We start from the raw sequence: 26,934 nt of genomic DNA, 5'->3' as shown, positions 1-26,934 counted from the left end.
CTAAATCATAAAAAACGAAAAATAAAGTCATATGAGCTGAACCAAGGACAATTAGAATAAAAAATATAGTAATGATGCAGTAATAAAGTATAAAATTGTAATTAAAAAAATTGTTTTTCTTTAAAACTATCACTTAATAAACACATAACATAACCTGCTTGGTAACCCTGTTAGAATTTGAGAAATCTGGCACTTGACTGAATTGTCTTGTTAAACTTGGTGTGGATGTTTTGTGTTCTTAAAATAGTAAATTGTCTTTGGTAAATGTCTTAATACATTTTCAATATTTTCTTCCATTACAAATAATTCAATAAAATAATTCAATAAAATAGGTAATAGCACACAACTGCCGTTTTATAGGTTACGTTTGCCAAATGTCAATTAACGTTAATCTGTATCCCTAGTTTCTAAAAGGATTCAAAAACTATTTTAGGTAAACACGTTATCCCTTATTTACTACTCAATGCGCATGACAAGTATAACGTTTTACGTTTAACATACGTCAAAAAGTAGTCTAAAAACTCTCTATTTAGGTTGAAATAAGGGCCGATAATAACGTTAACGCTAATTTGACATTTGGGATGAAACATAAAAATAATTTATAGAATACAAATTTTATAAACTAAACTTTTTGTAATACAAATTTTATAAACTAAAACTGTGAATCATCTTGTGTTGAGAAACACGTTGCGTTCTTATTTTGTCTACAATAGACTACTTTTCGTGGTTAGGATATTAGTTATTCAGATATTTTATATTATTTTTATACTGATTATTTATATTTATTGTTGGTTAAATCATTAAAATTAAAATGCATGTCAACCTGCTCAATATCCAAATTCATTTTTCAATAAAAAACAATTACAGTGGAACCTCGATAAGTCGGCCCCCGATAACCCGGAAGTCCGGCTAACCCGGACCGATTTTCATCAGACAAACATTTCAACAATAAAAATGTAATGTATTACTTTAAAACATTTTATCTGTAGCCTCTTCTGTAATGTCTTAAAAATATCGAGTTTCATTGATAAAACTTCGCTTCGACCATAATACAATATTTGAGAGATGATGTGTATTTGTGTAATTTGAACTATGTATACGATAGTAAAAATGACTCATGGCACACGGCGGCGGCGGCAGAGCGATGTTCATTAGCTCGGGCTATCGCAAACAACACGCACCTGTTATTCCTTTATTTATTTCCATCTGTCTTTTAAAAAATTATTTTTTAAACAATGGTCTTTTAAACAATGAAAGAGCCACTGTTCTAAAATTATATAACATTGTTCCGATGGCAGACGAATTTGACACAACCGAAACTGACTGAATTTTTTTACCTAGAAATGAACAATACTCTATAGCTATACTGTCTATATATACTATACTCTATATATATACAACTATAGGTAAGTTAGATGTGTACTGTGCATATATATTTCATGTTATTTTAATTATAACGGACTTTATCTATAAGTATCCGTATTTTATTAACTTTTACCATTCTCTCCGGCTAACCCGGATTTTCCATAACCCGGATCGGCCGCGGTCCCGATTAATCCGAGTTATCGAGGTTCCACTGTACATTAATTTCTGGGTTATATTTTAATCCCAAAAGTCGGTTGTCGTAACAACGTTAAGCCCCGCCCCCAAACCATTTGCGATAACTCTCTTGATGCCTGTGTTGAAATAGACCGTTATCCGTTATTTACGTCTTGACACGTTATTAACGTTTGCCTTTGCGAGATCTCTCTTATAAATTGCGTATGCGGCACCATACAGAATATGAAACATATATTGACCTGCACAAAACTATTCTAGTCCCTACAGCCTCAGCGACTATCAAGAAATATTAGGGCGCGTCCATAGTGTACGCTGGTTTCCGAGTCAGAAAGCCGACGCCGAGTCGGTGCAGCTAAATCCTTCGTATTTAAATAGACCTGTCCAAAGTGCACAAGCGCGCTGACCCCTAAATACGAATGATAATTCGCACACCGACTCAGCTCTGGCTGTTTGACTCGGAAACCAGCGTACACTATAGACGCGCCCTTAGACGTAAGTGCGCGTCCATAGTGCACGCTGGTTTCCGAGTCAGACAGCCCGCGCTGAGTCGGTGTGCGAATTATCATTCTTATTTAGCTGGCAGCGCGCTGGCGCATTTTGGACAGGCCCGTTTAAATACGATGTGTGTTAGGGCCGATAATGTGTTAGGGCGGTATGCCAGGTATCTGAACGAGTCATAATGATTCAGTTGAACGCGAAACCCAGAAACATAAATTTAATACAAGTGTATGCACCGACAGCGGAAAGTGAACTGGAAGAACTTGACAAGTTCTACGCCGATGTAAAAACTGTTACCGACCAACTCAAGACTAGAGATCTCACCATTCTGATGGGTGACCTTAATGCTAAGATAGGAAAAGGCTGACAAAGTAATATTATTGGCTGTTATGGACTGGGCGATAGAAATGAAAGGGGAGACTATTTCGCAGATTTTTGCAAAGAACATAATCTATGTATAATGAATACCTTTTTCAAATTACCTAAAAGGAGATTATATACGTGGAAATCTCCAGCAGATACCCCCAATAATATCGTAAGAAACTAAATTGACTACATAACCATCAGTGAGCGTTACAGAAATGCAGTAAAGTCTGTAAAAACCTATCCTGGCGCCGATGTGCCATCTGATCACAATCTATTGTTAGCCGAAATAAAATTAAAACTTAAACGGATAAAACAACAACGATCCTCTAACAAACTGGATACCGATTTTATTAGAAACAACAGTCAGGGGATTTCAAACAAATTAGAGAGCAATTTTGAGAATAGCGAACAACAAGAATCCATCGAGGATCACTGGAACCAAATCAAAACGATTATAAGCAACTCAACTCCAAACTTCAAAGAGAAAAATCAAAAGAAGCAACAGTGGATGAACGATGAGATTTTGAATTTGATGGAAAAAAGACGCAAATTTAAGAATCAAAACATCGAAATGTATAAACGCATTAATAAAGAGATAAGGACTAAAATACGAGCGGCAAAAGAAACATACTTTGAAAAAAAAAAATGTTTAGAAATTGAAGAGTTGCAGAGAAAACATGATTCATTTAATATGTATAAAAAAATAAAAGAACTCACCGGTCAGAACAAAAAACATGCAAATAACATCGTTGATAGAGACGGAAAACTGATTATCACTGATTTGGATAAAATAGACAGATGGAAAGAATACATTGAGGAACTGTTTAATGATGAAAGGCCCGAGCTTGAAATTAACGAAGTAGTTACAGGACCTGACATAACTATGGACGAAATTGAACAAGCAATAAGATTAGCAAAGACCAGAAAAGCGACGGGACCAGACGAAATACCGAATGAAATAATAAAGCTCTTCGAAAATTCAGGTAAAAGATCTCCCCTTCATCTTTTTAATAAAGTTTATCAAACTGGCTATATACCAACGGATTGGCTGCTGTCGACTTTTGTGACGATACCTAAAAAAGCAAACGCGAAAAGATGTAGTGACTACCGAACCATTAGCTTGATGAGTCATGTTTTTAAGATATTTCTACGAATTTTGCACTCTAGGATGTACCAAAAAATAGAAGAACAGCTTGGTGATACACAGTTTGGATTCCGCAATAACCTTGGGACCAGAGAAGCACTGTTTAGTATTCAGGTTATGGTACAGAGATGCAGAGATGTCGGACATCCGGTTTATATGTGTTTCATTGACTTTGAGAAGGCCTTTGATCGGGTAAAACATACGGAAATGATTGCTATTCTTCAGAAAGTGGGTATTGATGATAAAGACCTACGCATTATCAAAAATCTATACTGGCATCAACGTGCAAACATCAGGATTGGCTGGGACACGTCTGAAGAACTTCAGATACGAAGAGGAGTAAGGCAGGGCTGCATTTTGTCCCCACTAATATTTAACATCTATTCTGAGTTTGTTTTCAATAAAGCAGTGGATAATGCTCAATGTGGTATCAAAATGAATGGCGTCAATATTAATAATTTCAGATATGCGGATGACACGGTGTTAATTGCGAGCAATTATGAAGAACTTCAACATCTGATTAATAGGATTACCACAACGTGTGATGAATATGGACTCAAGCTAAACACCGCAAAGACCAAGGTGATGGTTGTCAGTAAGACGCCAATACAACCGGAAGTAGTAACAGCTTATGGTGAACAATTAGAGAGAACTAACAGTATCACCTACCTTGGTTGTAATCTAAATGAGAACTGGGACATGAGCAAAGAAATTAGAATACGTATAGAGAAGGCCAGAGCTGCATTCTTTAAGATAAAGAAACTTTTATGTGGAAACAACATTACTTTGAATCTTAAAATTAGATTAGTGAGATGTTATGTGTTCTCTACTCTTTTGTACGGTGTCGAAGGTTGGACTTTAACAGATACTCTTCTCAAGAAATTGGAAGCCTTTGAAATTTGGGTATACCGAAGAATCCTACGAATAAGTTGGGTGGATACAGTTCGTAACGAAGTTGTTTTGCACCGGATGGGAAAAGTCACAGAAGTCGTCAGAACAGTTAAAAATCGAAAACTTGAATATTGTGGCCATGTTATGCGACACCCAGAGAGATATAATATACTCCATTTAATAATACAAGGCAAGGTAGACGGAAGAAGAGGGCCAGGTCGAAGAAGAACGTCATGGCTTAAAAACCTGAGAGAATGGTATAACAGATCCTCTGCATCCCTTTTCCGAGCTGCCGTTAACAAAGTTGCTATAGCCAATTTGATAGCCAACGTTCGATAATCGAGCACGGCACATGAAGAAGAAGAAGAAGTTTAAATACGAAGGATTTAGCTGCACCGACTCGGCGTCGGCTTTCTGACTCTGAAACCAGCGTGCACCTTGCCTCCAAGGTGTACGCTGGTTTTCGGAGTCAGCGCCGAGTCTGTGTGCAAATCATCCTAATAACAGCGCGCAGGCGCAGGTGCACTTTGGAGAGGCCCGAGGCCCTTTTAAATACGAAGGATTATTCACACACAGACTCAGCGCTGACTCGCCCCTTGGACGCCACTTACGACACCCAGTATGTACTACGCCGATACTTTTACTTCCGGACAAAAAAGTAAGTACAGTTGAACCCCGATAAGTCGGCCCTCGATAACCAGGAAGTCCGGCTAACCCGGAAGTCCGGCTAACCCGAACCGATTTTAATCAGACAAAACAAACATTTTTTCATATTAACTGAGTTTTTTACCATGAAATGAACAATACTGAATACAACTGTAATTAATTTAGATGGACTGTGCATATGTATTTCTTGTTTTTTGCAATTATTGTAATGGAGTTTATCTGGATATTCTCCGGCTAACCCGGATTTTCGATATCACGGATCGGTAGCGGTCCCGATTAATCCGACTTATCGAGGTTCCACTGTATGCCAAATCATGTATTAACTAAAAGAAGTGTAGTTGCTAAAACACTGTAAATATTTATACAGGGAGAGTTTTATAAATAATTTCATTATGGAACAGAATATCCACAAAAGTTATTTAGAAAAAATGTAGGCTATGATATTCTCCAAGCTTAGATAATATGCCGATTTCTACAGGGTGATTAATAACTATGTGGTAAAGCAAACATATTTTTTTAATTAGACACCCTGTATATTTTTTCATGTGTAGATTCCTCTCATAATTCCTGTTCTTACAATATTAAGTTTTTCACTACTATACAGAGTATTTAACGAGTTAGGTATGGCTAATTTTATTTCGATATCGCTATTAAGTAAACACCCTGTATATACTTAAAGAAGGAATAGGTACATAAATAATTAATCATTTTACATAATAAGCAAAACAATATGTTCTAGTTTTCAAATTAAGTTTAACAGAAATCATTGACGGATATTCGTATACAAGGGAACTACAAAATAAATTTAAATGTTGCTGATTTCAAGTTGCAGTATAATAAACAGCTTATTTTGATTTCTGGATTGAATCATTTAATTAAGTGTCGTAAAGTTTTATGTTCCATAGAAGAGGTTTTTGCAATCTCAATATCGTTGGTCTGCGTTTTAATTTCTTCTTTAAGATTTTATTTGGCCCAATGAAGAAAAAAAAACATCAAAGACACAATTTTTGGTGGACAAACGTCCACCATTTTATGTGATTTTTGAAAATCACGGAAAGTATCCCTAATTTTTCAATGTAGATAAGTAAAGTCTTTTTTTATGCGATTTTTTTACATGCGGTTTTCTGAAGAACGTATCCACCGTATACAACGAGACCTTACTGTATTATCAAATAAAATAATTCATTCACGCCTGAGTAGCTAAAGTTTAATTAATAATAAGACAAAGTCTAAAATCTTGAAAACATACGTTTGCAGCATTCAGGGTGTGAAATTATAATGCAATATAAAATCTTCCAATTGTGTCATGCAGTCGATAATACCATAAGACTTTAATTTGATTAAGAGACACGAGGCTGCCAGTTACTGTTATATTAGCGACTGTCACATACACCATGTACTGTGTTGTTAAAATATTTATTGTTTTTATAATAAGTGAAACAGTTTCGAATGTTTCTAGTACACACAAATTGTAAGTTTGTAAAATTATGATAAAAATAGATATAGTAATGCACTATGATGCCTAGATATTTAAACTCCATCACTTGTTCTATTATCTGACCCTCCAGCTTTAATTTATGTTCATCTTAGTAGATTTGGTGTTATAACTATGCATTTCGAGCCAGATCAAAATACAATCTGACCCCAAAAAAAAATAAAGGAAGGATGAAAATTTGGGAATAGATAATTGAAATTGTCTATTATTATATAAGAAAAAGTTTACAATTCTACATCCCCTCCATTTTACAAAAAATGGAGGGGAATATCCCCCTCTCGAAGGTAAAAAATATACATTCAAAATAAGACCGGATTTGGATAAAATGACTGATTCTAAACAACTTTTGTACTATAAAGTTTTTTCACTAAGTCAATACTTTTCGAGTTATTTGCTAGTGAATATGTTCATGTTTAACAAAATAAAACATGTTTTTGGACGCTTTTTCGGAGATAACTCAAAAAGTAAGTATTTTAGTGAAAAAAATATTTTTAACAAAAATATAGCTTATAAAAAATTGAAAAAAATAGTGTATACATGAAGTCTGCAGACCCAGTAAAAGCAGAGTTGCAGCTAATGAAAAGTAGGTTCTTCTTCGTCAAATTTCAAATCGAATATTTCAATGTGAAATAACCCAAAACGGGGCACTTTTCGGGGAAAATTCATTTTAACTTTTTTAAAGTGTTTGAAAAAAGGTTTATTTTTGTTTTTTGAAAAAACTTGTAACGTTAAAAGTAATTGAGTTACGCTCAAAATATTGGTGGTCCCTTTTATTTTTTTGCTAAAAAAATCGCGAAAATCACTCCCTAATCCCCTTATCTATGTATTATTTATATGATCTGTAAGTTTCAACGGTTCAAAGTTCTTATTTTTGAAAAAGCTCTAGTTAAAATGGCTTGAACGAGTAACTAATCACGAGTTTAGGCAAATTTTGAACAGCCATAGCATAACCAATTTTTGTCTAACAAGAAAACAAAAAATCAAGAATATTCAGAAAAGCAAAACGTACATTTTATTATTCTTTGAGATTTTTGGTATTACTAATATAATAATTTTAAAGTTAATTTCATAAGCAATTCCATTTTTTTTCAAAATAAAAAAAAATGTTTTATTTTAAACCCAATTTTTTTCAAAATTAAGCACTTTGAACCAATATAACTTATAGATAATATAAACAATACATAAGTTAAGTATCTAGTGAAGCGATAATGATTAATTTTATTTGAAAAGCTAATTAGGGGGTGATTGTCGCCATTTTTTTACCAAAAAATAAAAGAGACCAACAATACTTTGAGCGTAACTCAATTACTTTTAATGTTAGAAGTTTTTTAAAAAAACAAAAAAATAAACCTTTTTTTAAACACTTTAAAAAAGTTGTAATAAATTTTATCCGAAAAGTGCTCAATTTTTTGGTTATTTCACATTGAAATATTGGATTTGAAATTTGACGAAGTAGAACCTACTTTTCATTAGCTACAACTCTGCTTCTACTGGGTCTGCAGACCTCTCGAATACACCATTTTTTTCAATTTTTTATAGGCTATATTTTTGATAAGAATATTTTTTTCGATAAAATACTTACTTTTTAAGTTGTCTCCGAAGAACCGTCAAAAACATGTTTTTTTTTTGTCAAAAATGAACATATTCACTCGCAAATAAATCGAAAAGTATTGACTTGGTAAAAAATCTCTATAGAACAAAAGTTACTTAGAATGAGTCATTTTATCCAATTCCGGACTTATTTTGAACGTATGTTTTTTCACCCCCGAGAAAATATTTTGCACCCCGTATTTTCCAATTTTTGTAAAATGGAGGGGTGTAGAATTGTAAACTTTTTCTTATACAGTACGTAAATCGTTCGGCTGGACATAGGGATTATACATTAAGAGAATTGTGGCAACTTCGGTAACCTGTATTAGTTGAAGCTTCTGTTCGAGTACGAGTATTTGGTGCAATAGAGCTGTTAGAACGAATAGAATGAGTGAATTTTGAAGCAACGCTGTCCATAAATAAATCGAAAACAAAGTTTATGATTAATGAGTTAATAATTTTACTTTAATTTTTAAAATATTTATTTTGAAAAACTAATTTCAAAACTAAACAGTTTTTCCACTCCCTTAGGCCAAAAATATTTATCTACTACATTGTAATATTTTGACGTTTATTTGTGTGAGAGTTGTCAATTTTGAGGTTAATGTCCCTTAATGCTAACAACCATATTGTCATCGAGAGAGCTTAGTTGCCACAATTGTCTCAATATAATACAATGTATGTATTTATGTATCTAAATATGTACAATGTATGTTCCCTATGTCCAGCTGAACGATTTACGTACTGTATAATAATAGACAATTTCAACTACCTATTCCCAAATTTTCATCCTTCCTTTATTTTTTTTGGACGTTTTCGTAAAATTTTGTGTTTCCTGATCGGTCTATTTAAGAGAAATGAACATGTTGAATTTTCTCTCAGTTATATAAATTTGGTGCAGCATACGTTGTAAATCATCTTTACTTTGAGAGATTCATATTGCGTTGTCTGCATAGCAGATTATTTCAAGTTATTTTTCTCCCAATTGGTATGCATTTCTCTCAGGGAATCCTTTTGCCTTATCCCATTGCCAGCTTCAATTGGGTTAGTTAGTTCTTCTACTTGTACCTTTATTTTCTTTTTCTGGTAGACATTTTCGATCGTTTGATTATTCCTAAAGGTACCTATCTCTCTTGCGTACAATAAGTAGAAAACGTCATTTAATTTGACTCTGTCAAATACTTTCTTAAGATCACGAAACAGTCTTTGTTGTATTCTAATGATATCTCCTGCACTTGCCTCATAGTCTCAATATAGCGTCGGCGAAAAAAAGTTTTCGTTTCACTTTGGATTCCTTTATAGTGGTTGTATGCCTACTGTGTTTGTTATGCTCTGTTTTGTAAAAATGTTTTTTTCTTTTCTTCGCATTTTGTTTTCACTTCCTCTTTAATCATAGGGCTTTCTTTTTTGATATTTTAGTGTTCGTTGTTACTCTTCTCTCTTTAAGTTGGTGCTGTAATGATGTTATTTTTGAGTTGTTCCCAGTTTTCCTCGATGTTATTGATTTTTAATATTTCATTTTCAGCAATCTTCTCTGATATTATTTTTCTGTATAGGAAGTTTATTCCGTGGATTCCGTATTTAGTCCTTCGACTCTGTTTTTCGTTTGTGTTGGTGCTGCTCTCTTGGGTGTGATGTTTTTCATGGTGATTCTTACTTTACATATGTACTAAGCTATGTTATCTACTTACATCTGCTGAGTTGAGCAATATTCTGTTGGTTATAACATAATCTAATAATCCGTCATATCCTTGTCCACAGACAGGTGTTATTGAATGTATATTTGTGTTGCTCTTTGTGGCCAAAAAATGTGTTGTTTATTCTACGTCTATCGGAACCCTGAACTTTCTATTTGCTAGGTAGGAATAAAGAATGCATGTCATTGCCTTGCTGTATCCAAGTTGGTTCTTTTTGTGAATAAGACCTTCGTGCCAAATTTCGTGAAATGCCTTATTGACGTCTATAAATGCAGTAGCAGTGTATTTCTTCTGATTTAATCCTTCTGTTATGTATTTATATAAAACAGCACTGCAAGCCTCAGGGACCCATGGCTTGAAATTTTTCAACTGTCTTTCTCCACTTTACTCTGTCCAGGGCAGCTGTCTTCCAGTTTACAACGCCTGCTCTTTGTAGATCCTCTTTGGCTGCTTCCAGCCCCTTTTTCCGCGGTCGACCCCTCCTTTTTCTTCCCTCACCTCTTAACAATATACTCTTCACCCATCGGTCCCCTGATATCCTTTCCACATGTCCCATCCAGCGAAGTCTTCTAGTTTTAACCATGTGGCTGATTACTGGCTTCCCAAATAGTTCTTGAACTTCCGCATTCGTCCGTCTTCTCCATTCGTTCTCTCCCACTTTCACACCACCGAAAATCTTCATCAGCATACTGCATTCCCATTCTGATATATATTTGGTCAACCTTAAAACTTGTAGCCCCCTGGAGTGTTCTGTATCCAAATTGTGTTTATTGTTTCAGACTCTTCTTTTAACCTAGCTAGGCTTACTTTCTCTACAACCTTGCGTATTGTTGATAGCCGACTGATTGGTCTGTGGTTTTGAAGGAATGTTCCATTTTCCCTGATTTCCAAATCATTATCACTTGTGCTTCTTTCCATTTCTTATGAAATCTTCATAGTCTGATTATCGCATAATTTATCTGGTCCTGGTACTTTTTTTGCTTTTAGGCATTTAATTATTTTTTGACTTACTTCTAGGGAGGTGTGACTTATTCCTATTTCTCCTGGGTTGCTTGATAATATTGTGACTATAGTGCTACTTTTTCTTCCAATTGGCAGGGTGACAATGTTTTTACTGATTATTATCCTTCTGAACGTTTGCCAGTTTGTTTTCTTCTTCTAGTGTGTGTGGAGTGGATTTAGTCCCCATCCTTCTAGAGTTAATAATATGATTGGGTTGCGCTTTCCGTTCCCCTCTGGAACTGATTGTATATCATAGAGTATTTCTAGGTTGTGCAGAATTCCTATTATATCCAGATGTGTTGGGAGTACATCTCTTCTCCGGGGAAGTATGTCGGTTCTTCTGGCCCGATTAGTATTTTTTTGCCTTTATCTTCTACGTATTCTTCCGTTCTTATTTGTTGATCTGTCGCGCTAATTTGGGGATCTTGCGTTTAGGTCACCTATTATTATTGTGGGTTTTTTATGTCAAGGACAATATCTAAATCTTTGTTTTGGATTATTTGGATTGTTTCCAATGGATATTCTGAGTGGATATTCTGTTGTGTTTTATTCCTTTTATGACTAAGATTCCTGTGCTTCCTGAGTTTATTCTAAAGTCGTGTCCATAGATGTCATATCCCGGAATTTTATTCTTAAATTTTCCATCATTTTCGTTTCTTGTATTGCTATAATATTTATCTCTTGTCTGTTCATGAATTCGTCCAGAATGTTGTGTATTTCCTTATGGATTCCATGATCTTCTCCTCAGGTGATTTCTGGTGGAATTAGCACGATCTGTGGGATTAAATTCAGGATTTGATTGATCTGAATGAGCATGTCCTGTAATTGTGTCATTTGTTAGACTAGTGCTTCTGTGGAAATTATTGTCCATTTGTTTTCGTTTGTGGTACAGCAATCTGATGTTTTTTGCATCTTTCTGCGACTTGTGCCTAGCATGTTTGTTGTGGTCTGTTTTCTTTTCTGTTTGTTGTGGCCTGGACACTCTCCGTAGCCTGCTGGGTATTCACCTTGGCAGTTTGCACACATTGCATTTTTAGTTTGCCTGTATCACTTTTGTGACTGTTACCGTATGCATCTATACATTCCGTATATGTATTTGGACCATAGGAGTTTTCTATTGGTTCGTTGCAGCACGCGGTCATATTTTAACCAATAGGCGGCGAGGTCCCAAACGCATATACGGAATGTTATTCGGTTCCAAATTCATATACGGAATGTTAAATATTCGTACACCGAAAAAAATAAGTTTTTATTAGAGTATGTTAAAAGGAGATTAATTTTAAAATACTTGTTACTGTATTATTAAATAAAAATAAAATAATTATAGTATTTGGAATGTTATTTGGTGCGAAATTCATATACAGTATGTTAAATATTCGTAGAACAAAAAGACGATTTTTATTAAAGCCAATTAAAATGAGACTGGTTTTTAATAGTATATTATGCAACGAGCATTTAATGATTGTCATTATGAAGCGAGTATAAGGGATACGAAACGATAATTAAATGCAAGTTGTTTACACGATTTTTTCTATGATCATTCAGAAAAAACATATTCAAATTTATTAATTTTGTAACGCAAACAAATTAAGCAGTTTGTCAGTCTGACAGTTTGTTTACATATTGAGAACTGTCAAAGAGTATGTATTTAATTCGCCATTTGTTACTGCGCGTGTGCCACCTTTATGGCGAATGTCATATATCGCGATTCTATTGGTTAAAAATCTGTATCCTAATGAAAATATGTATCACAATGAAGTTCATTATGATACAGGTAGTGACATCATAATTGATATATTATAGTATGAGAATAGAAAAATTATTGTTAATGTATTATTAAAGATCCACAAGGAAAAAGGTTTTCCTGTAGTTGTCTGTATACCATATAATACAAAAAACGAATAAAGTCCTTTATAAAAAGTCTATATTTAAAATCCCTAAAAAGGGCTACATCACAGAACTAGTTTTAGATTGATTGACCAATCATCATCAGTGCTTTCCTAAAATGAATATAACCTGATAAAATGATGCAAAGGTTTTAAAATTTTGACTACGTTTAAAAAAAGTTGTAGGTTATACCTACTCACGTGTCCTTACCATGCTAACCACCAAAATATAATATTACAAATTTTATTTACATATATTACATAATTACAAATATTTTAGTGGTTAGCATTTAAGATCACGTGAGTATAACGTACAACTTTTTTTAACCGTGGTCAAAATTTTAAAACCTTTGCACCATTTCATAAGGTTATATTCATTTTAGGAAAGCACTGATGATGATTGGTCAACCAATCGAAAACTAGTTCTGTGATGTAGCCCTTTTTAGGGATTTTAAATATAGACCTTTTATAAAGGACTTTATTCGTTTTTTTTGTATTATATGGTATACAGCCAACTACAGGAAAACCTTTTTCCTTATGGATCTTTAATAATACATTAACAATAATTTTTCTATTCTCATACTATAATATATCAATTATGATGTCACTACCTGTATCATAATGAACTTCATTATGATACAGATTTTCAATATGATACAGATTTTTAACCAATAGAATCGCGATATGACATTCGCTATAAAGGTGGCACACGCGCAGTATCCAATGGCGAGTCAAATATATACGCTTTGACAGTTCTCAATATGTAAACAAACTGTCAGACTGACAAAATACTTATTTTGTTTGCGTTACAAAATTAATAAAGTTGAATATATTTTTTTGTGAACGATCATAGAAAAAATCCTGTATACAACTTGCATTTAATTATCATTATGAAGCTCGTACTCTATACGAAACTCGCCACTAGGCGGCTCGTTTCTTATCCCTTATACTCGCTTCATAATGACCATCATTAAATATACTATTAAAAATGTATAATAAAATATATAATAAAATGTATATAAAATGTATAATATACTATTAAAAACCAGTCTCATTTTAACTGGCTTTATTAAAAATCGTCTTTATGTTGTACGAATATTTAACATACCGTATATGAATTTCGCACCAAATAACATTCCAAATACTATAATTGTTTTATTTTTATTTAATAATACAATAACAAGTATTTTAAAATTAATCTCCTTTTAACAGACTCTAATAAAAACTTATCTTTTTCGGTGTACGAATATTTAACATTTTGTATATGAATTTGGAACCGAATAACATTCCGTATATGCGTTTGGGACCTCGCCGCCTATTGGTTAAAATATGACCGCGTGCTGCAACGAACCAATAGAAAACTCCTAGGTTCCAAATATATATACGGAATGTTTAGATGCTTACCGTATTTCCCACATTTTGTTTTTAAATGGGATGCCCTGTGATGGTGGTAAAAGCCCTAGCAATTGAAACACTGAATGGGGCCCAGTTCTATTCTTTTAACATCTGCTAAATTTAGTAACATGTAGCATAGTTTGGAAGTTTTTCTCAGAGCTGCTTCATCGGTTTTATGCACTGTAATCATAAACAGCGGTAATTTCTCTTTATCCTCCCTCATTTTCGTAACTTTTATTGCTTCGAGGTCCCTTTCCGACGAAGCGTTTTGATTTTTTTTGGGTCTGTGTCTTTGTCATCGACGGGGAAAGCTACATATTCTATTTTGTGCTTATCCTAGTGGCAATTTTCCAGCAGTACGTACGTGTTAAAACAAAGTAAAATATATATGCACACTTTAAAATAGCACGTACATAAATTAAAAACATGTACAAAAACATGCCACAGGAAAATATTTCCAGAACTATATAAATAGACCAGGGCATCTAGGAAAAAATAAATCGATTTTTAAATACAGCACCTTGAGACTTTTATTTTTGATAGAGACAACTTTTTTTATTGTATTCAGGATGACGCCAGGAAAAAGTCTACATAAAAATGGATTGATATGTATAACTGCATTTTAAAGTACATAAAATGCATCCAAAAGTACTAAACATGTCAAAATTAGTATATTAAGCCAGATTTTTTTATTCGAGAGGATTTTGGAGTCACTGCACAGTGATATATAATTATAACGGACCTCCGAAGCACCTGGTGCCCAGGGTTACTGCTAAGATACGTCATCTAGATTTTGGAGGGCTTTTAGCACTTAATTGATGCAAATATACCATTCGAGGGTTTTTGGGATCGCTGACCACGAATACGTCATTAGAATCGACCTCTGGAGCACCTGCTGCCCAGGATCACTGCTCAGGCACATTCTCTTCTGGAGTCTCGAGGGTTTTCAGCAATAAATTGGTGCAAACAGATTACGTGGGGGATTTACGGGATTGCTGAACACGAATACGCCATCAGAACCGACCTCCTAAAACCAAAAATCTTCGTAATTCCAGACGATGACGTACATATCAATCACCTTGGGCACTAAATGCTCCGAGGGTCGATTCTGATGTCATATTCGTGTTCAACAGCCCCCAAAACCCCCCGAGTAATCTGTTTGCATCAATTTAGTAACAAAAACTCTCAGAACTTCAGAGGATGACTTGCCTCGGTAGTCCCCTGGGACCAGGTGCTTCTGGGGTCAGTTTTGATGATGTATTCGTGTTTTGCGATCTCAAAAACCCACCGAGTAATCTGTTTGCATCAATTAAGTACCGAAAACTCTCTAAACTCAGGATGACATGCCTTAATTTTTGACACATTTTGTTATTTGTTTTGATTTGATGTGTTGTGAATACTAGCTGTAAGTGTTTTATTTTTTTATTAATATCATCACATCACCAAGTTTAAACGACCTAGTTAAATATTTGTATAATATTTAACCTTGATTGACACCATGACGTCCAAAAATTGTGAAATTTGCTTAGCTGAATTTTCTGAAAACGAAAAATATCAGATACGTTGCCATGGAGATTGTAAACGGTATTTTTGCATCAAATGTTCTGGTCTCAATAAAACAACGGCAAAAACTCTACTGGACCCAAAAAATTCTCATTTAAGATTTTTCTGTACTTTATGTGATTCGCCTAGTCTCAGATATCTAAATGAAAAAATAAACAATCTTTCAAAAAATCAAATACCACAAGAGAATTTTGACGCCTTAATTCAAGTTACAAAAAAACTCACTGATAATTTGCCAATTTTCATCGAGACATATGATTTATTAACCAAAAATGACGGCAAATTAGACTATATTACGAAAAAAATTGACGAGATACATAAATTAAATAACCTGCTAAATCCTGAATATCTTTTAAAATCGATAAGGCAGATGGAACAAGATATCTTCAATATATCGTCAGTTTTTTTCGGCTGTTCCAATGACACGATTAAGGTGCAAGTCCAAGATTCAAATTCATCTGAGATAAAATTGGGACTAGATAGGCTCTCTTCAAACGTAAGTGAAATATCTAATCAAATGAGTAATCTTTCAAATAAACTACCTGCTATACCAACGAAGAAAGATGTATCGAAGAGAGACATTGTGTATGCCACTTCAAGTACTCAAACCGAAGACACCCAACATTTCGAAGCTAGTCCAGTCACAAAATCAAAAAGTGCAGAAGATAAATGCCACTTTGTCGTTATTAGCAACTTAACCCCAATTTACACTCCTATTCAAGTAGTTCACTACATTAAAGAGAAGCTAGGTATCAAGGAATATATAAGATGTTATGCCCTTCTTAAAGATGACAACACAACAACAGGGTCCTCATTCAAAATAGGTATTAAGTCTAAAACATCTATTGACTTATTATTTAATAAGGAAATTTGGCCACCTGGTGTAAACATTAAATGGTCTACAGAATCCTCATGCTCCGAACCAACAACTTCATCTGAGGAAAATATGAAACCGAAGCACATCAGAAGCCCAGTTAGCTTGGAAAATCCAATTACCATTCCAAGTAAAAACAAAAATGAAGTTCAAAACACAAATATACTTACTGACAAGCAGGCCATCGAAATTTGCAAATCTAAAGATCCGTTCCGTTCCCAAATTAATTTCATTAAGAAAGATACTTTGGAACCATCCATAAATTTGGATCCTTTAATACCACCAAGAGTTAGATTAACCAATAACTCAAACAGTCGATATCTTCTAGCAAGATTAAGGGAACCGGATATATTAAAAGCAATTAAGCTACATCTTGCTTTCCTACACGACCAGCCTGCCTCAGTATTTTGTGATGGATATACCAACACCAGTGTGAAACTATTTTTGGCTTCCGAAGGACTACCTACCAAGACTGAGGAACTAAGAAAAATTCTTCTAGAATTTAATGATGCCTATGGAATTGGTCCAGATGAGGTGGAAGCTGATCTTGTTGCTTATAGGTCCTTTCTAAGTTCAGAAAGAATCATACATCTACAAAAATCAAGGGAATGTCACCGTAATTATTATTCTACCAGCTCTCCAAGACGAAATTTTTAAATAACACGACGTGTTCTGAGGAACTAGAAACCTCGAATAATTTTAGTGATGACAACTTTAGTATGGTTCTGATTAATATTCGTTCTATAAGAAATAAAACTGACGAATTATTTTTGTTTCTAGAAGAATTAGGATTTCCCCCGATAGTTGCGGTTACAGAGCACTGGCTTGAAGTCAACGAGCCTTTTTTTGTAGAAAAATATACCACAATTGCTAGGTATGATCGTCCAAGTTCAGCTCATGGAGGCACCCTAATTCTTTCTAGAAATCATGATTTTTCTCTGATTACAAAATATGACTTTCTGTTAAATGAAGCCTTCTTTGAGTTTTCCCTAGTTTATAATAAAAATCTTAATCTTTACATTATTTGCATCTATAGATCACCTGACTTCCCTGTAGAACTATTTTTTCAGAACCTGCTAAATTTGTTAGATGACTTGCCTCATAGAAGCAGAAAAATTCTATGCGGGGACTTCAACATTAATTATGATGCTGCTTGTGCTACCCAAATGTCCTTGGTCAACATATTTGAATCATATGGTCTCTCAATGCACGTTAATTCTCCTACAAGGATTACAAAAACTTCATCTACCATAATTGACTATATTGTCTCAGATTTCTCACCCCTTGATGTCTGCTCTACAATTATTAATGCGGGATTATCAGATCATGAAGCAGTATTTACGAAGTTTAACATCTTTAGCAAACCCTCCTCGAAAACCCGACGTTTAGGTAGGATTTTTTCCGCTCGGAATTTTCATAAATTTCAGAATTTATGCCTAACTTCTGAGTGGCATTTTCCTTCTGCGGACGTGGACTATAATTTCAACGATTTTATAGAAAAGCTTGTCTCTATCTTCAATAAGGCATTTCCTTTAATTTCAATTAAGCCAAAACATCACAAACCCTGGGCTACAAAAGGTATTCGCATATCAGCCAAAAATATGCGATCACTATTGTATATCAAGAAATTTGCTACCAACGTCTCTGTCACTAAATATATCACCAAGTACACGGTAACCTATCTAAAACTCATCAAATCAGCTAAAAAAGCCTACTACCAAAATCGTATGAAAAGCTCTAAAAGTGTTGCAAAAGAAACTTGGTCCATAATAAACGATCTTCGAAATAGAACTCACGCAGTTCAAACATTTGCCCTTCCAGACCCGGAAAATCTAAACGAATATTTCGTTAATGTGAGTAAAAATATAACTTCTACTATTTTGCCACAAAAAGATCCCATTTCCTATCTCCCCAATTCAGGAGTGTTCTCGAATTCATTCTTTTTAAGACCAATCGATATATATGAACTGATCCAAACAATCAATAGTATCAAAAGCAAATCATCCTGTAGTACTGATGGACTATCCATAAAAATCTTCTCAAATCTCACAGAAAATGTGTTGGAAAACCTCGTCTCACTAATTAATGATTCCTTTGAAAGAGGCAAATTTCCAGAGTGCCTAAAGATAGCCATTATTATTCCCCTTCATAAGGGTGGTGAAAAATCTAATGCTTGCAACTATAGGCCTTACTACCGGTACTTTCAAAAATTATTGAGAGACTCATAAAAACCCGTCTTATGTCCTTTCTCATTGATAACAACATCTTATCCCAAAATCAGTTCGGCTTTTTAACTAATAAATGTACCACTGATGCCTTGTTTTCTGTGTTTCATGAGGTTTACCAAGCACTAAACAATAATCTTTATACTGCCACTGTTTTCTGTGACTATGCCAAAGCTTTTGATTGTGTAAATCACGACATTTTGATTAAAAAACTAAATTTCTATGGGATTCGAGGTATTTCTTTGAATTGGTTCCAATCTTACTTGAATATTAGGAAACAACTAGTTAGAGCAAATGATACTGACTCTAGTCTCAAAAACATTGTATGTGGAGTACCACAAGGTTCAGTATTGGGTCCTCTACTGTTCCTTATCTTTATAAATGACATCACTAACTTAAAAATCGATGGAAAAATTTTTCTTTTTGCTGATGATACCAGTATCACTTGGAGCAACTCAACTATTGCATCTCTTCATGCAACTATAACTTCTGATTTGCTTACGATAAAAACCTGGTCTGACTCTAATTTACTCTCTTTTAACGTGGATAAGACAGTAGCATTATCCTATAAAAGTGCTCTTCAACCCCTGCTTGTTAATAACAGCCAGATCTCTACCATTGATTCTGTAAAATTTCTTGGTATTTTTTTAGACAGCAACCTCAAATGGTCCCTTCATATCGATGTGTTAAGTAAGAAACTCGCCTCAGCCTGCTATGCTATAAGATTTGTTTCGAAAGAACTCAATTTAGCATCTTCTAAACTAACATATTTTTCCTTGTTCGAGTCTCATCTTCGATATGGTCTTCCTTTTTGGGGTTCTAGTACAGCTGCCCAATTAGATGTTATTTTTAAATTACAAAAAAGAGCAATAAGGTATCTGTTTGGCCTCAGAAGAACAACACATTGCAGAAGTTACTTCAAAGATCACGGCATTTTAACCCTTACATCTTTATATATTTTAGAAACTGTTTGCTTAATTCGTAAACACATGCATGTCTTTCCAGCAAGGCCTCGTCATGACTACTCTACCAGAAATTCAAATTTTGATGTCTATTTACCGATCCCGTCCTCTGAGTTAGTAAAGAAATCTATATTATATTCCGCAAAAAAACTATACAACCATCTTCCTTTACAACTCAAATCTGCAACATCTTTCCCCAAGTTCCGTAAAATGACAAAAGCTCATCTATCTAAAAGACCATATTATTCAGTAGAAGAGTTTCTTAATGACTAACTAAGAAATTACAGTGTAATGTACAAGTAACCAAACTTATCTATATTTGGGTGTCACATGCAGCAGCTTAAACTTATTAGTTCCTATGTCTATAAATATTTTACTTTGTTGTATATTCACTTTGCAATTTCTATAAATTGTTGCAATATATCGATTTTGTTTTTTTTTTCTTTACTTTATTAACTTATATTTTGTATTTATGTATATTTTTTTATATTGACGATTTATCAAATTTCAGAAAATTGTATTTGTTATTGTTATTGTTAGATATTATTTATTTATATTTTCTGACTTTAATTAAGCTTTGTCCATAAAATTTGTATTTTCAGTGACAATAAAGCATATTTCTATTCTATTCTAACAGTAACCCTGGACACCAAGTGCTTCGTAGGTAGGTTCTGATTGCACATTCATGTAGAGTGTAGAGTGACCCTAAAAACCCCCCAAATAACAGAATCTGACCCCTAATATAATGATTTTAAAATATTTATGCACTTTTGGATGTATTTTATACAACTTTAAAATGCAATTGTGCATTTCCACCCATTTTTCTATGGAAGACACTTTTCCTGACAGCGTCCTGAACACATGCAAAAAGTCTCTAGTGCCGTATTTAAAAATCGATTTATTCCATTCATTTTCGTTATAAATGTCCTGGTCTAAAACTATGATGGACTAATATTAGTCCATTGAAATGTTACATTTAGGGTTGCATTTCTTAGAAGAGTCAATTTTATTTTTTTAATATATAGGGGGGTTCAGTAGAAGCTTAAGTTCAAGTTTTTGGGGTTGCCGCCCTTGTCCCCCGGCCGCCATCTTGGAAAAGGGGTGCAAAGGAGTTTCGCGCTATATCTCGTAAAGTACCAGCCCTACGGAAAATTTAATTACACATAAAATGTAGCAAATTAAATTTTATACAATTATATATCTATTACTTTTTATCGTCAAGTGACCAATAAAAAAGTTATAAAAAAAATAAGAGAAAATTTTGTAAGAAGTTTCCTTTTGGAGGTTATAACTTTTTTCCATTTATTTTACAATAAAATAACATCATAGCGATTATATAGAGGATTTTTCAACGAACAATTTCCACTATAAGGTTGTTTAATTTTATTTATTTATCTAGGTTTTACAGCGCTCCAAACTTGACCAGATTCTCGAATTCTCGTAGGAATACAATAAAAACAAAATCTTGGGCTTACTTTTCTATCTATATCTTTATTTATTATGATTTTAACATTCCAATGCTATTATTAAGCTATTTTTGACCCTTTCCCCTGCCACCTATGAGGTAGTGTCTGGAGGCGCGTTTTTTTGTGGTATCCCCAATAGGCCTAATCTTCGGACAATTTCTAGACAAAATAATGTTATTTATTATTATATGTTGAAAGCCAAGATCTGAATCAGTCTCTGAGGTGAATTTTTAGTGGTATAATGAGAGTTAAATTTGGCGTCATTGTCGGTAATTCATCTACACTCACCGGCAGAGAAAACGGGCACCCCAAAAAATGGGTCATTTTTAATTTCTTGTATTTCCTAAACCTGATGTCCGATTTAAGTAATTTTTTAAATATGTTATAGCCTAATTCTTTATCAATATCGCTGTAATAATATTGTTGCTAGACAGGTATATTGTCATTGTATACAGGGTGTACGTATCGAACTGTGTTTTTTTCTCAAACTTTGGAACACCCTGTGGAATGTTCTAGCTTTTATAAAATACTGAAATTATAACCAAACTATAGCCTCAGGTTTTCTTAATATTTTGTTTTTTATTAATTCGCTTATGTTGGATAATAAAAAAGTTAAGCACTTTAACAACTACCCCTGTTTTTCGTTAATACAGGGTGTTTTTAAATAAGTACGGCAAACTTCAAGGGGTAATTCTGCATGATAAAATAATGACAGTTTGCTTTATAAACGTATGCCCGCAAATGCTTCGTTTCCGAGATAGGGGGTGTTGAAATTGTTCTTACAAAGTGACGATTTATTTACTTCTCTACAACGGTTTGTGATATGCAAATGAAATTTAGTAGATTTTAAGAGGTAGTTATTGCGCATTTTTTGGCGTACAATTAAGAATTTTATATTCACCATTGGCGTGCATACGGGTATAAATATTTTAGATATATCCTGTATGCACGCCAATGGTGAATATAAAATTCTCAATTGTATGCCAAAAAATGCACAATAACTAGCTCTTAAAATTCACCAAATTTCATTTGCATATCACAAACCGTTTTAGAGCAATAAATAAATCATCAGTTTGTAAGAAAAATTTCAACACCCCCTATCTCAGAAACGAAGTATTTGCGGGCATAAGTTTATAAAGCAAATTGTCATTATTTTATCATGCAGAATTAGCCCTTAAAGCTTGCCGCACTTATTGAAAAACACCATGTATTGACGAAAAACAGGGGTAGTTGTTAAAGTGCCTAACTTTTTTATTATCCAACATAAGCGAATGAATAAAAAAACGGAATGTTAAGAAAATCTGTGGCTATAGTTGGGTTTTAATTTTAGTATTTAATAAAAGCTAGAACATTCCACAGGGTGTTCCAAAGTTTGAGAAAAAAACACAGTTTGATTCGTACACCCTGTATACAATAACAATGTACCTGTCTAGCAACAATATTATTACAGCGATATTGATAAAGAATAAGGCTATAACATATTAAAAAAATTACTTAAATCGGACATCAGGTTTAGGAAATACAAGATATTAAAAATTACCCATTTTTTGGGGTGCCCGTTTTCTCTGCCGGTGAGTGTATTTACCAATTCATTTTCTTCAATAATTAATAATAATAATAATATTTATTTAGGAATAACAATAAAGATTTACAAAAAATAAAAAGCATAATAAGTACTACCTAAATAAACATAAATAACTCACTGAAGTTGAGCTACCTTGTATATATATTATTAATATACATACAAAAGTAGCACCCCTTGTGCGTGAGACTTAAAAATATAATATATTAACTTACAATATAAACAAAAACAAAAAATATTTAACAATTGTATAAATGTATACAGTTATATGGGAATTTATAAAAATACTAAAAGCTCTTAACATTAAATAAGAAAAAAATAAAAATATACTAATTTTACTATATGTAATTTGTGATATAAATGTGTCCATCAATTCAAGGAATGTTGCAGTTGATAATAAAAATCTCTATAGATGTAAACTTTATTTTCGATATTTATTTCATACTTAAGTTTATTTATTAGAATTGTCCATTAATAAGTTCTTCGCAAAATTTTGTTGATTTGCTCCCAATCCATTGTTTAATTTCATATTTATACCTATGTTTTTTATAATTTTTAAATTGTTTTAAATTATCCGGTAGTAAATTGTACAATTTGGGCCCTATGTAACCAACATATCTTTGGAGGATGGATTTATTACATTTTGGTAGAATTGCATTATGTTTTATATATCTAGTTTGATGGGCATGACTGTTAAAATTTAATATTATCTTTTTTTCATGTATATGTATAAGGGCTTTATAGCAGAATAATTTACGTACAGTTAAAAATTTACTTTCGTTATATAACAGCTCACTAGAATATCTTAATTTTTTCCCGTATATAATTCTAATTATCCATTTCTGAATAATATTTATAGAATGTAAGTAATTATTGCGTATTCCACCCCATCCTAAAAGACCATATGTGAGTTGAGATTGTATAAGTGCATAATAAATAATTCGTAAATGAGTTATTCCTAAAAATTGTTTTAAAAATTTAAATCTTGATAAGAGTCCTCTTAATTTATTTACTATATTATTTGCTTGGGTGTTCCATCGTAAATGCTTATCAATTATTATACCTAGATATTTAATTTCGTATGTATGTGGAATTTCATTTTTTGCATCAATTTTTAACGGGCCAAGATTTGGAAGGTTATTAACATATGATGTAAATGGCATATATTTTGTTTTTTCTACATTTAAGGTAAGTTTATTAAACTGAAACCACTTTTGAATTGTAGCAAAATCTGTTTCAGCTTTTTGTTTTAAGTTATTCCATGTATTTGCATCATAGAAAATAGCTGTGTCATCTGCAATACTTATTATCTTACCTGTGATATTCAGTCTAAATAGATCATTAATATAAATATTGAAGAGAATTGGCCCCAAGACTGTTCCCTGTGGTACTCCGTAAGATATAATTCTTCCTTTACCGATTTCTCCATCTATAGAAACATGTTGTTGTCTATTTAGCAGATAACTTTCTAGGATGTTATATGCAAGTCCTCTTATACCATATTTTTGAAGTTTATTCAGCAGTATTTTATGTGAAACCGTATCAAATGCTGATATGTCCACGATGTTGCTGCAACTTTCACCACCACAATAGAGGCACACTGCTGAACATTTGAGGTCTGCTTTTCGGCAACCAGATGCACTTCCAATTTCCATTGCATCTGCTAAAGATTAATTTCATAAGATCGGGGGTACTGGAGGTTTGGAAGTTTGGATTGGTATCCAAAATTGTCCATGATTTTTCCAGCCCCAATTTTCTGGATCACAATGTTTACCGAGCCATGACTGAATATGGTGATACACTCGGAGTCTGTGGAAACGGGCTGCATCTTGTGTTGGAGGAAGTGAGAAGAGATTAAATGCATTTTTTTCACTGTTTTAGCGAATCGTTTGTATCTCAGAGTTTCCATAGAATCGTCTTTATTTCCGCCATATAAAGAGACAAAAACGTTTGCCGACAACAGTGAGTAAAGATGGCTCGACTTTCCCACTGACAAATAATTTTCCCTAGAGGTTTCTTACAAATAAAATAACCACCACTCATAATGCGCTCTTACAAAAAACACAAAATGCTTATCTAATCACAAAAATATAAATTTTACCCACAAGACTCTCAATAGTATTATCTATAAAACTCAAAATACTTTTCACAATTTTTAATATGACTTCACCTGCCCAAATAGGTAGCACAACTGTAAGAATAAATTAAGTAGAGGGGGACCAACTGCTGTGCCAACTAGGATAAATTATAATAATAAAAGTAATAGCAGGCAGATATTCAGTCCGGTACGGAAGAAAAATGACGTAACTAAAAATTTTGTCAATTCCTGTTTATTGCGCAATTAACTTTTAAAATACTATGTAAAGATGATACAAAAAGACCGAACTGTAAAAATGTGCTGAGCCACTATAAGGTAGTTGCGTTGTTACTGAAATACGCGCTATGTTAGACCTTGTTTCAGATGCATAATAAAGCAACTGTAGATAGGGTTGAAAATGGGGCGATTAAATTAAGAAAATGAAATTCGAACCAATATCGATGAAAATAAAAGCTATCGTTGTCAAAAAACAAACGCCATATAGACCAGGGCGCATCTGTAAAAATATTTGTACATTTGGACGTTGAGAGGTGACTCAAATTTTTTTGCAGAAATTGCTTGAAAATAACTCAAATAATAATACTTGAGTTATCCTCCCACTCAAAATGGTCCGGAACATTGTTTAAATAATCAAAATTTCAAAAAATTAAGGAATAATTCGATTTTTTTTCTTCGTTTTTTTATTATAACTTTAAAGGTATTTATTTCCGAGAAAAGTTGTACTAACATAAAAGTTGCACAAGATTTCGTATAATATAGAATTGGCTAAAAATTTAAAAAATAGTCACCCTTGTTGCAAAATAGCAATAATTTCGAAAAAAACCATACAAAAACAATTATTCGCATTTTACGTTTTTCAACCATTTATCCTACACTTAGGACCTTCATATTGCACCCAGAAAAACTCTATGATACAGTAAAATAGCACTGTAAATTTCATTAAGATCGGTTTAATAGATTTTGCAAAATAAATTTTGCAATCCAGCTTTCGCAAAAAAATTCATTTCTTCAAAATATTACAGGACTGAAAATAAAGCAGATAGTAAGTTGAAATTTTTTTTTGCTTACAGAAGTGTACTGTACCTTTCATTTGCAATTTGGCAAAATTAAAATCGATTAACACCACGGCGTCAGGATTTTTTTTAAATAAACATTAATTGTTGGTGCTACGCGCCGGACAGCGGATAGTTTGCTCGGATTGGGCATTCCAATTGCCTTTGATAATGATTGATACATTGTAATTTTTGTTACATTTCGATATAAATAAATAAATTTGTTTATTGCAAAATAAAAACGCATACTCTATCCTTTGAAATAACACTTTTATTAGCAAAAGCTTTCTTAGTTCATATATTTTAACTTAGAGAATAAAAGTTTATTATTTTTAAACATTTGAAATTGTTTAACCCTTAAACGCCCAACCTTTTTTAGGTTCCATATATGCCCAAGGGTGGGTAAAAAATGTCCACCTCGAAAATAGCTAATATGTTTATCGAGAGTTGTTGGAAATGGATTAAACTTAAGAATCTTATGCTTAATAAACACAGCATCTTCTAAAATATTAATATAAACAATTTACAAACCTTACAACAAAATTAAAATATAGATCAAAATTAATATACAAGTAAAAGCCAGTATTTCAGATTTGTCGATTTTCTCCACATTCTTCCTTTCAGCCTCCTCATTGGCGGATAATTATGTCGATTATGTAATTATACGTCGATAATTATATGGATTATATTCCTACCAACGAGAAATAATATAGAAACCTTTAGTAACAAGTTTTACCAAGGGTTTACTTTTTGTGCCCACCCGTATTTAACTCAAGATATTACTTTTATTTTCAAAAATATCGGTAGAACCAAATTAACATTCGATAAAGGGCTGTCTTTTTAACGATAAATAATTTTTGAAAAAATTTTTAAACACGAAATAAATATGTTACAAGGGAATACGCATTAGGTGGACATTTTT

General features: G+C 33.2%; 1 protein-coding gene across 1 annotated transcript in view; it reads left to right on the top strand.

The window, feature by feature from the left end:
* The first annotated feature begins 6,507 nt into the window (after positions 1-6,507).
* The window catches only part of LOC126893201 (glycine receptor subunit alpha-2), a 191,542-nt gene continuing 171,115 nt past the window's right edge, over positions 6,508-26,934 (top strand). Inside the window, exon 1 of the mRNA XM_050663167.1 lies at positions 6,508-6,596. Within this exon, the coding sequence (XP_050519124.1) occupies positions 6,520-6,596 (77 nt within the window). The 5' untranslated portion in view covers positions 6,508-6,519. The remainder of the gene's footprint in view (positions 6,597-26,934) is intronic.

Source organism: Diabrotica virgifera, chromosome 10, assembly GCF_917563875.1.
Source record: "Diabrotica virgifera virgifera chromosome 10, PGI_DIABVI_V3a".
NCBI classification, from domain to species: domain Eukaryota; kingdom Metazoa; phylum Arthropoda; class Insecta; order Coleoptera; family Chrysomelidae; genus Diabrotica; species Diabrotica virgifera.
The sequence above is the reverse complement of the archived record's forward strand: the minus strand, read 5'-3'. Positions and strand labels throughout refer to the sequence as shown.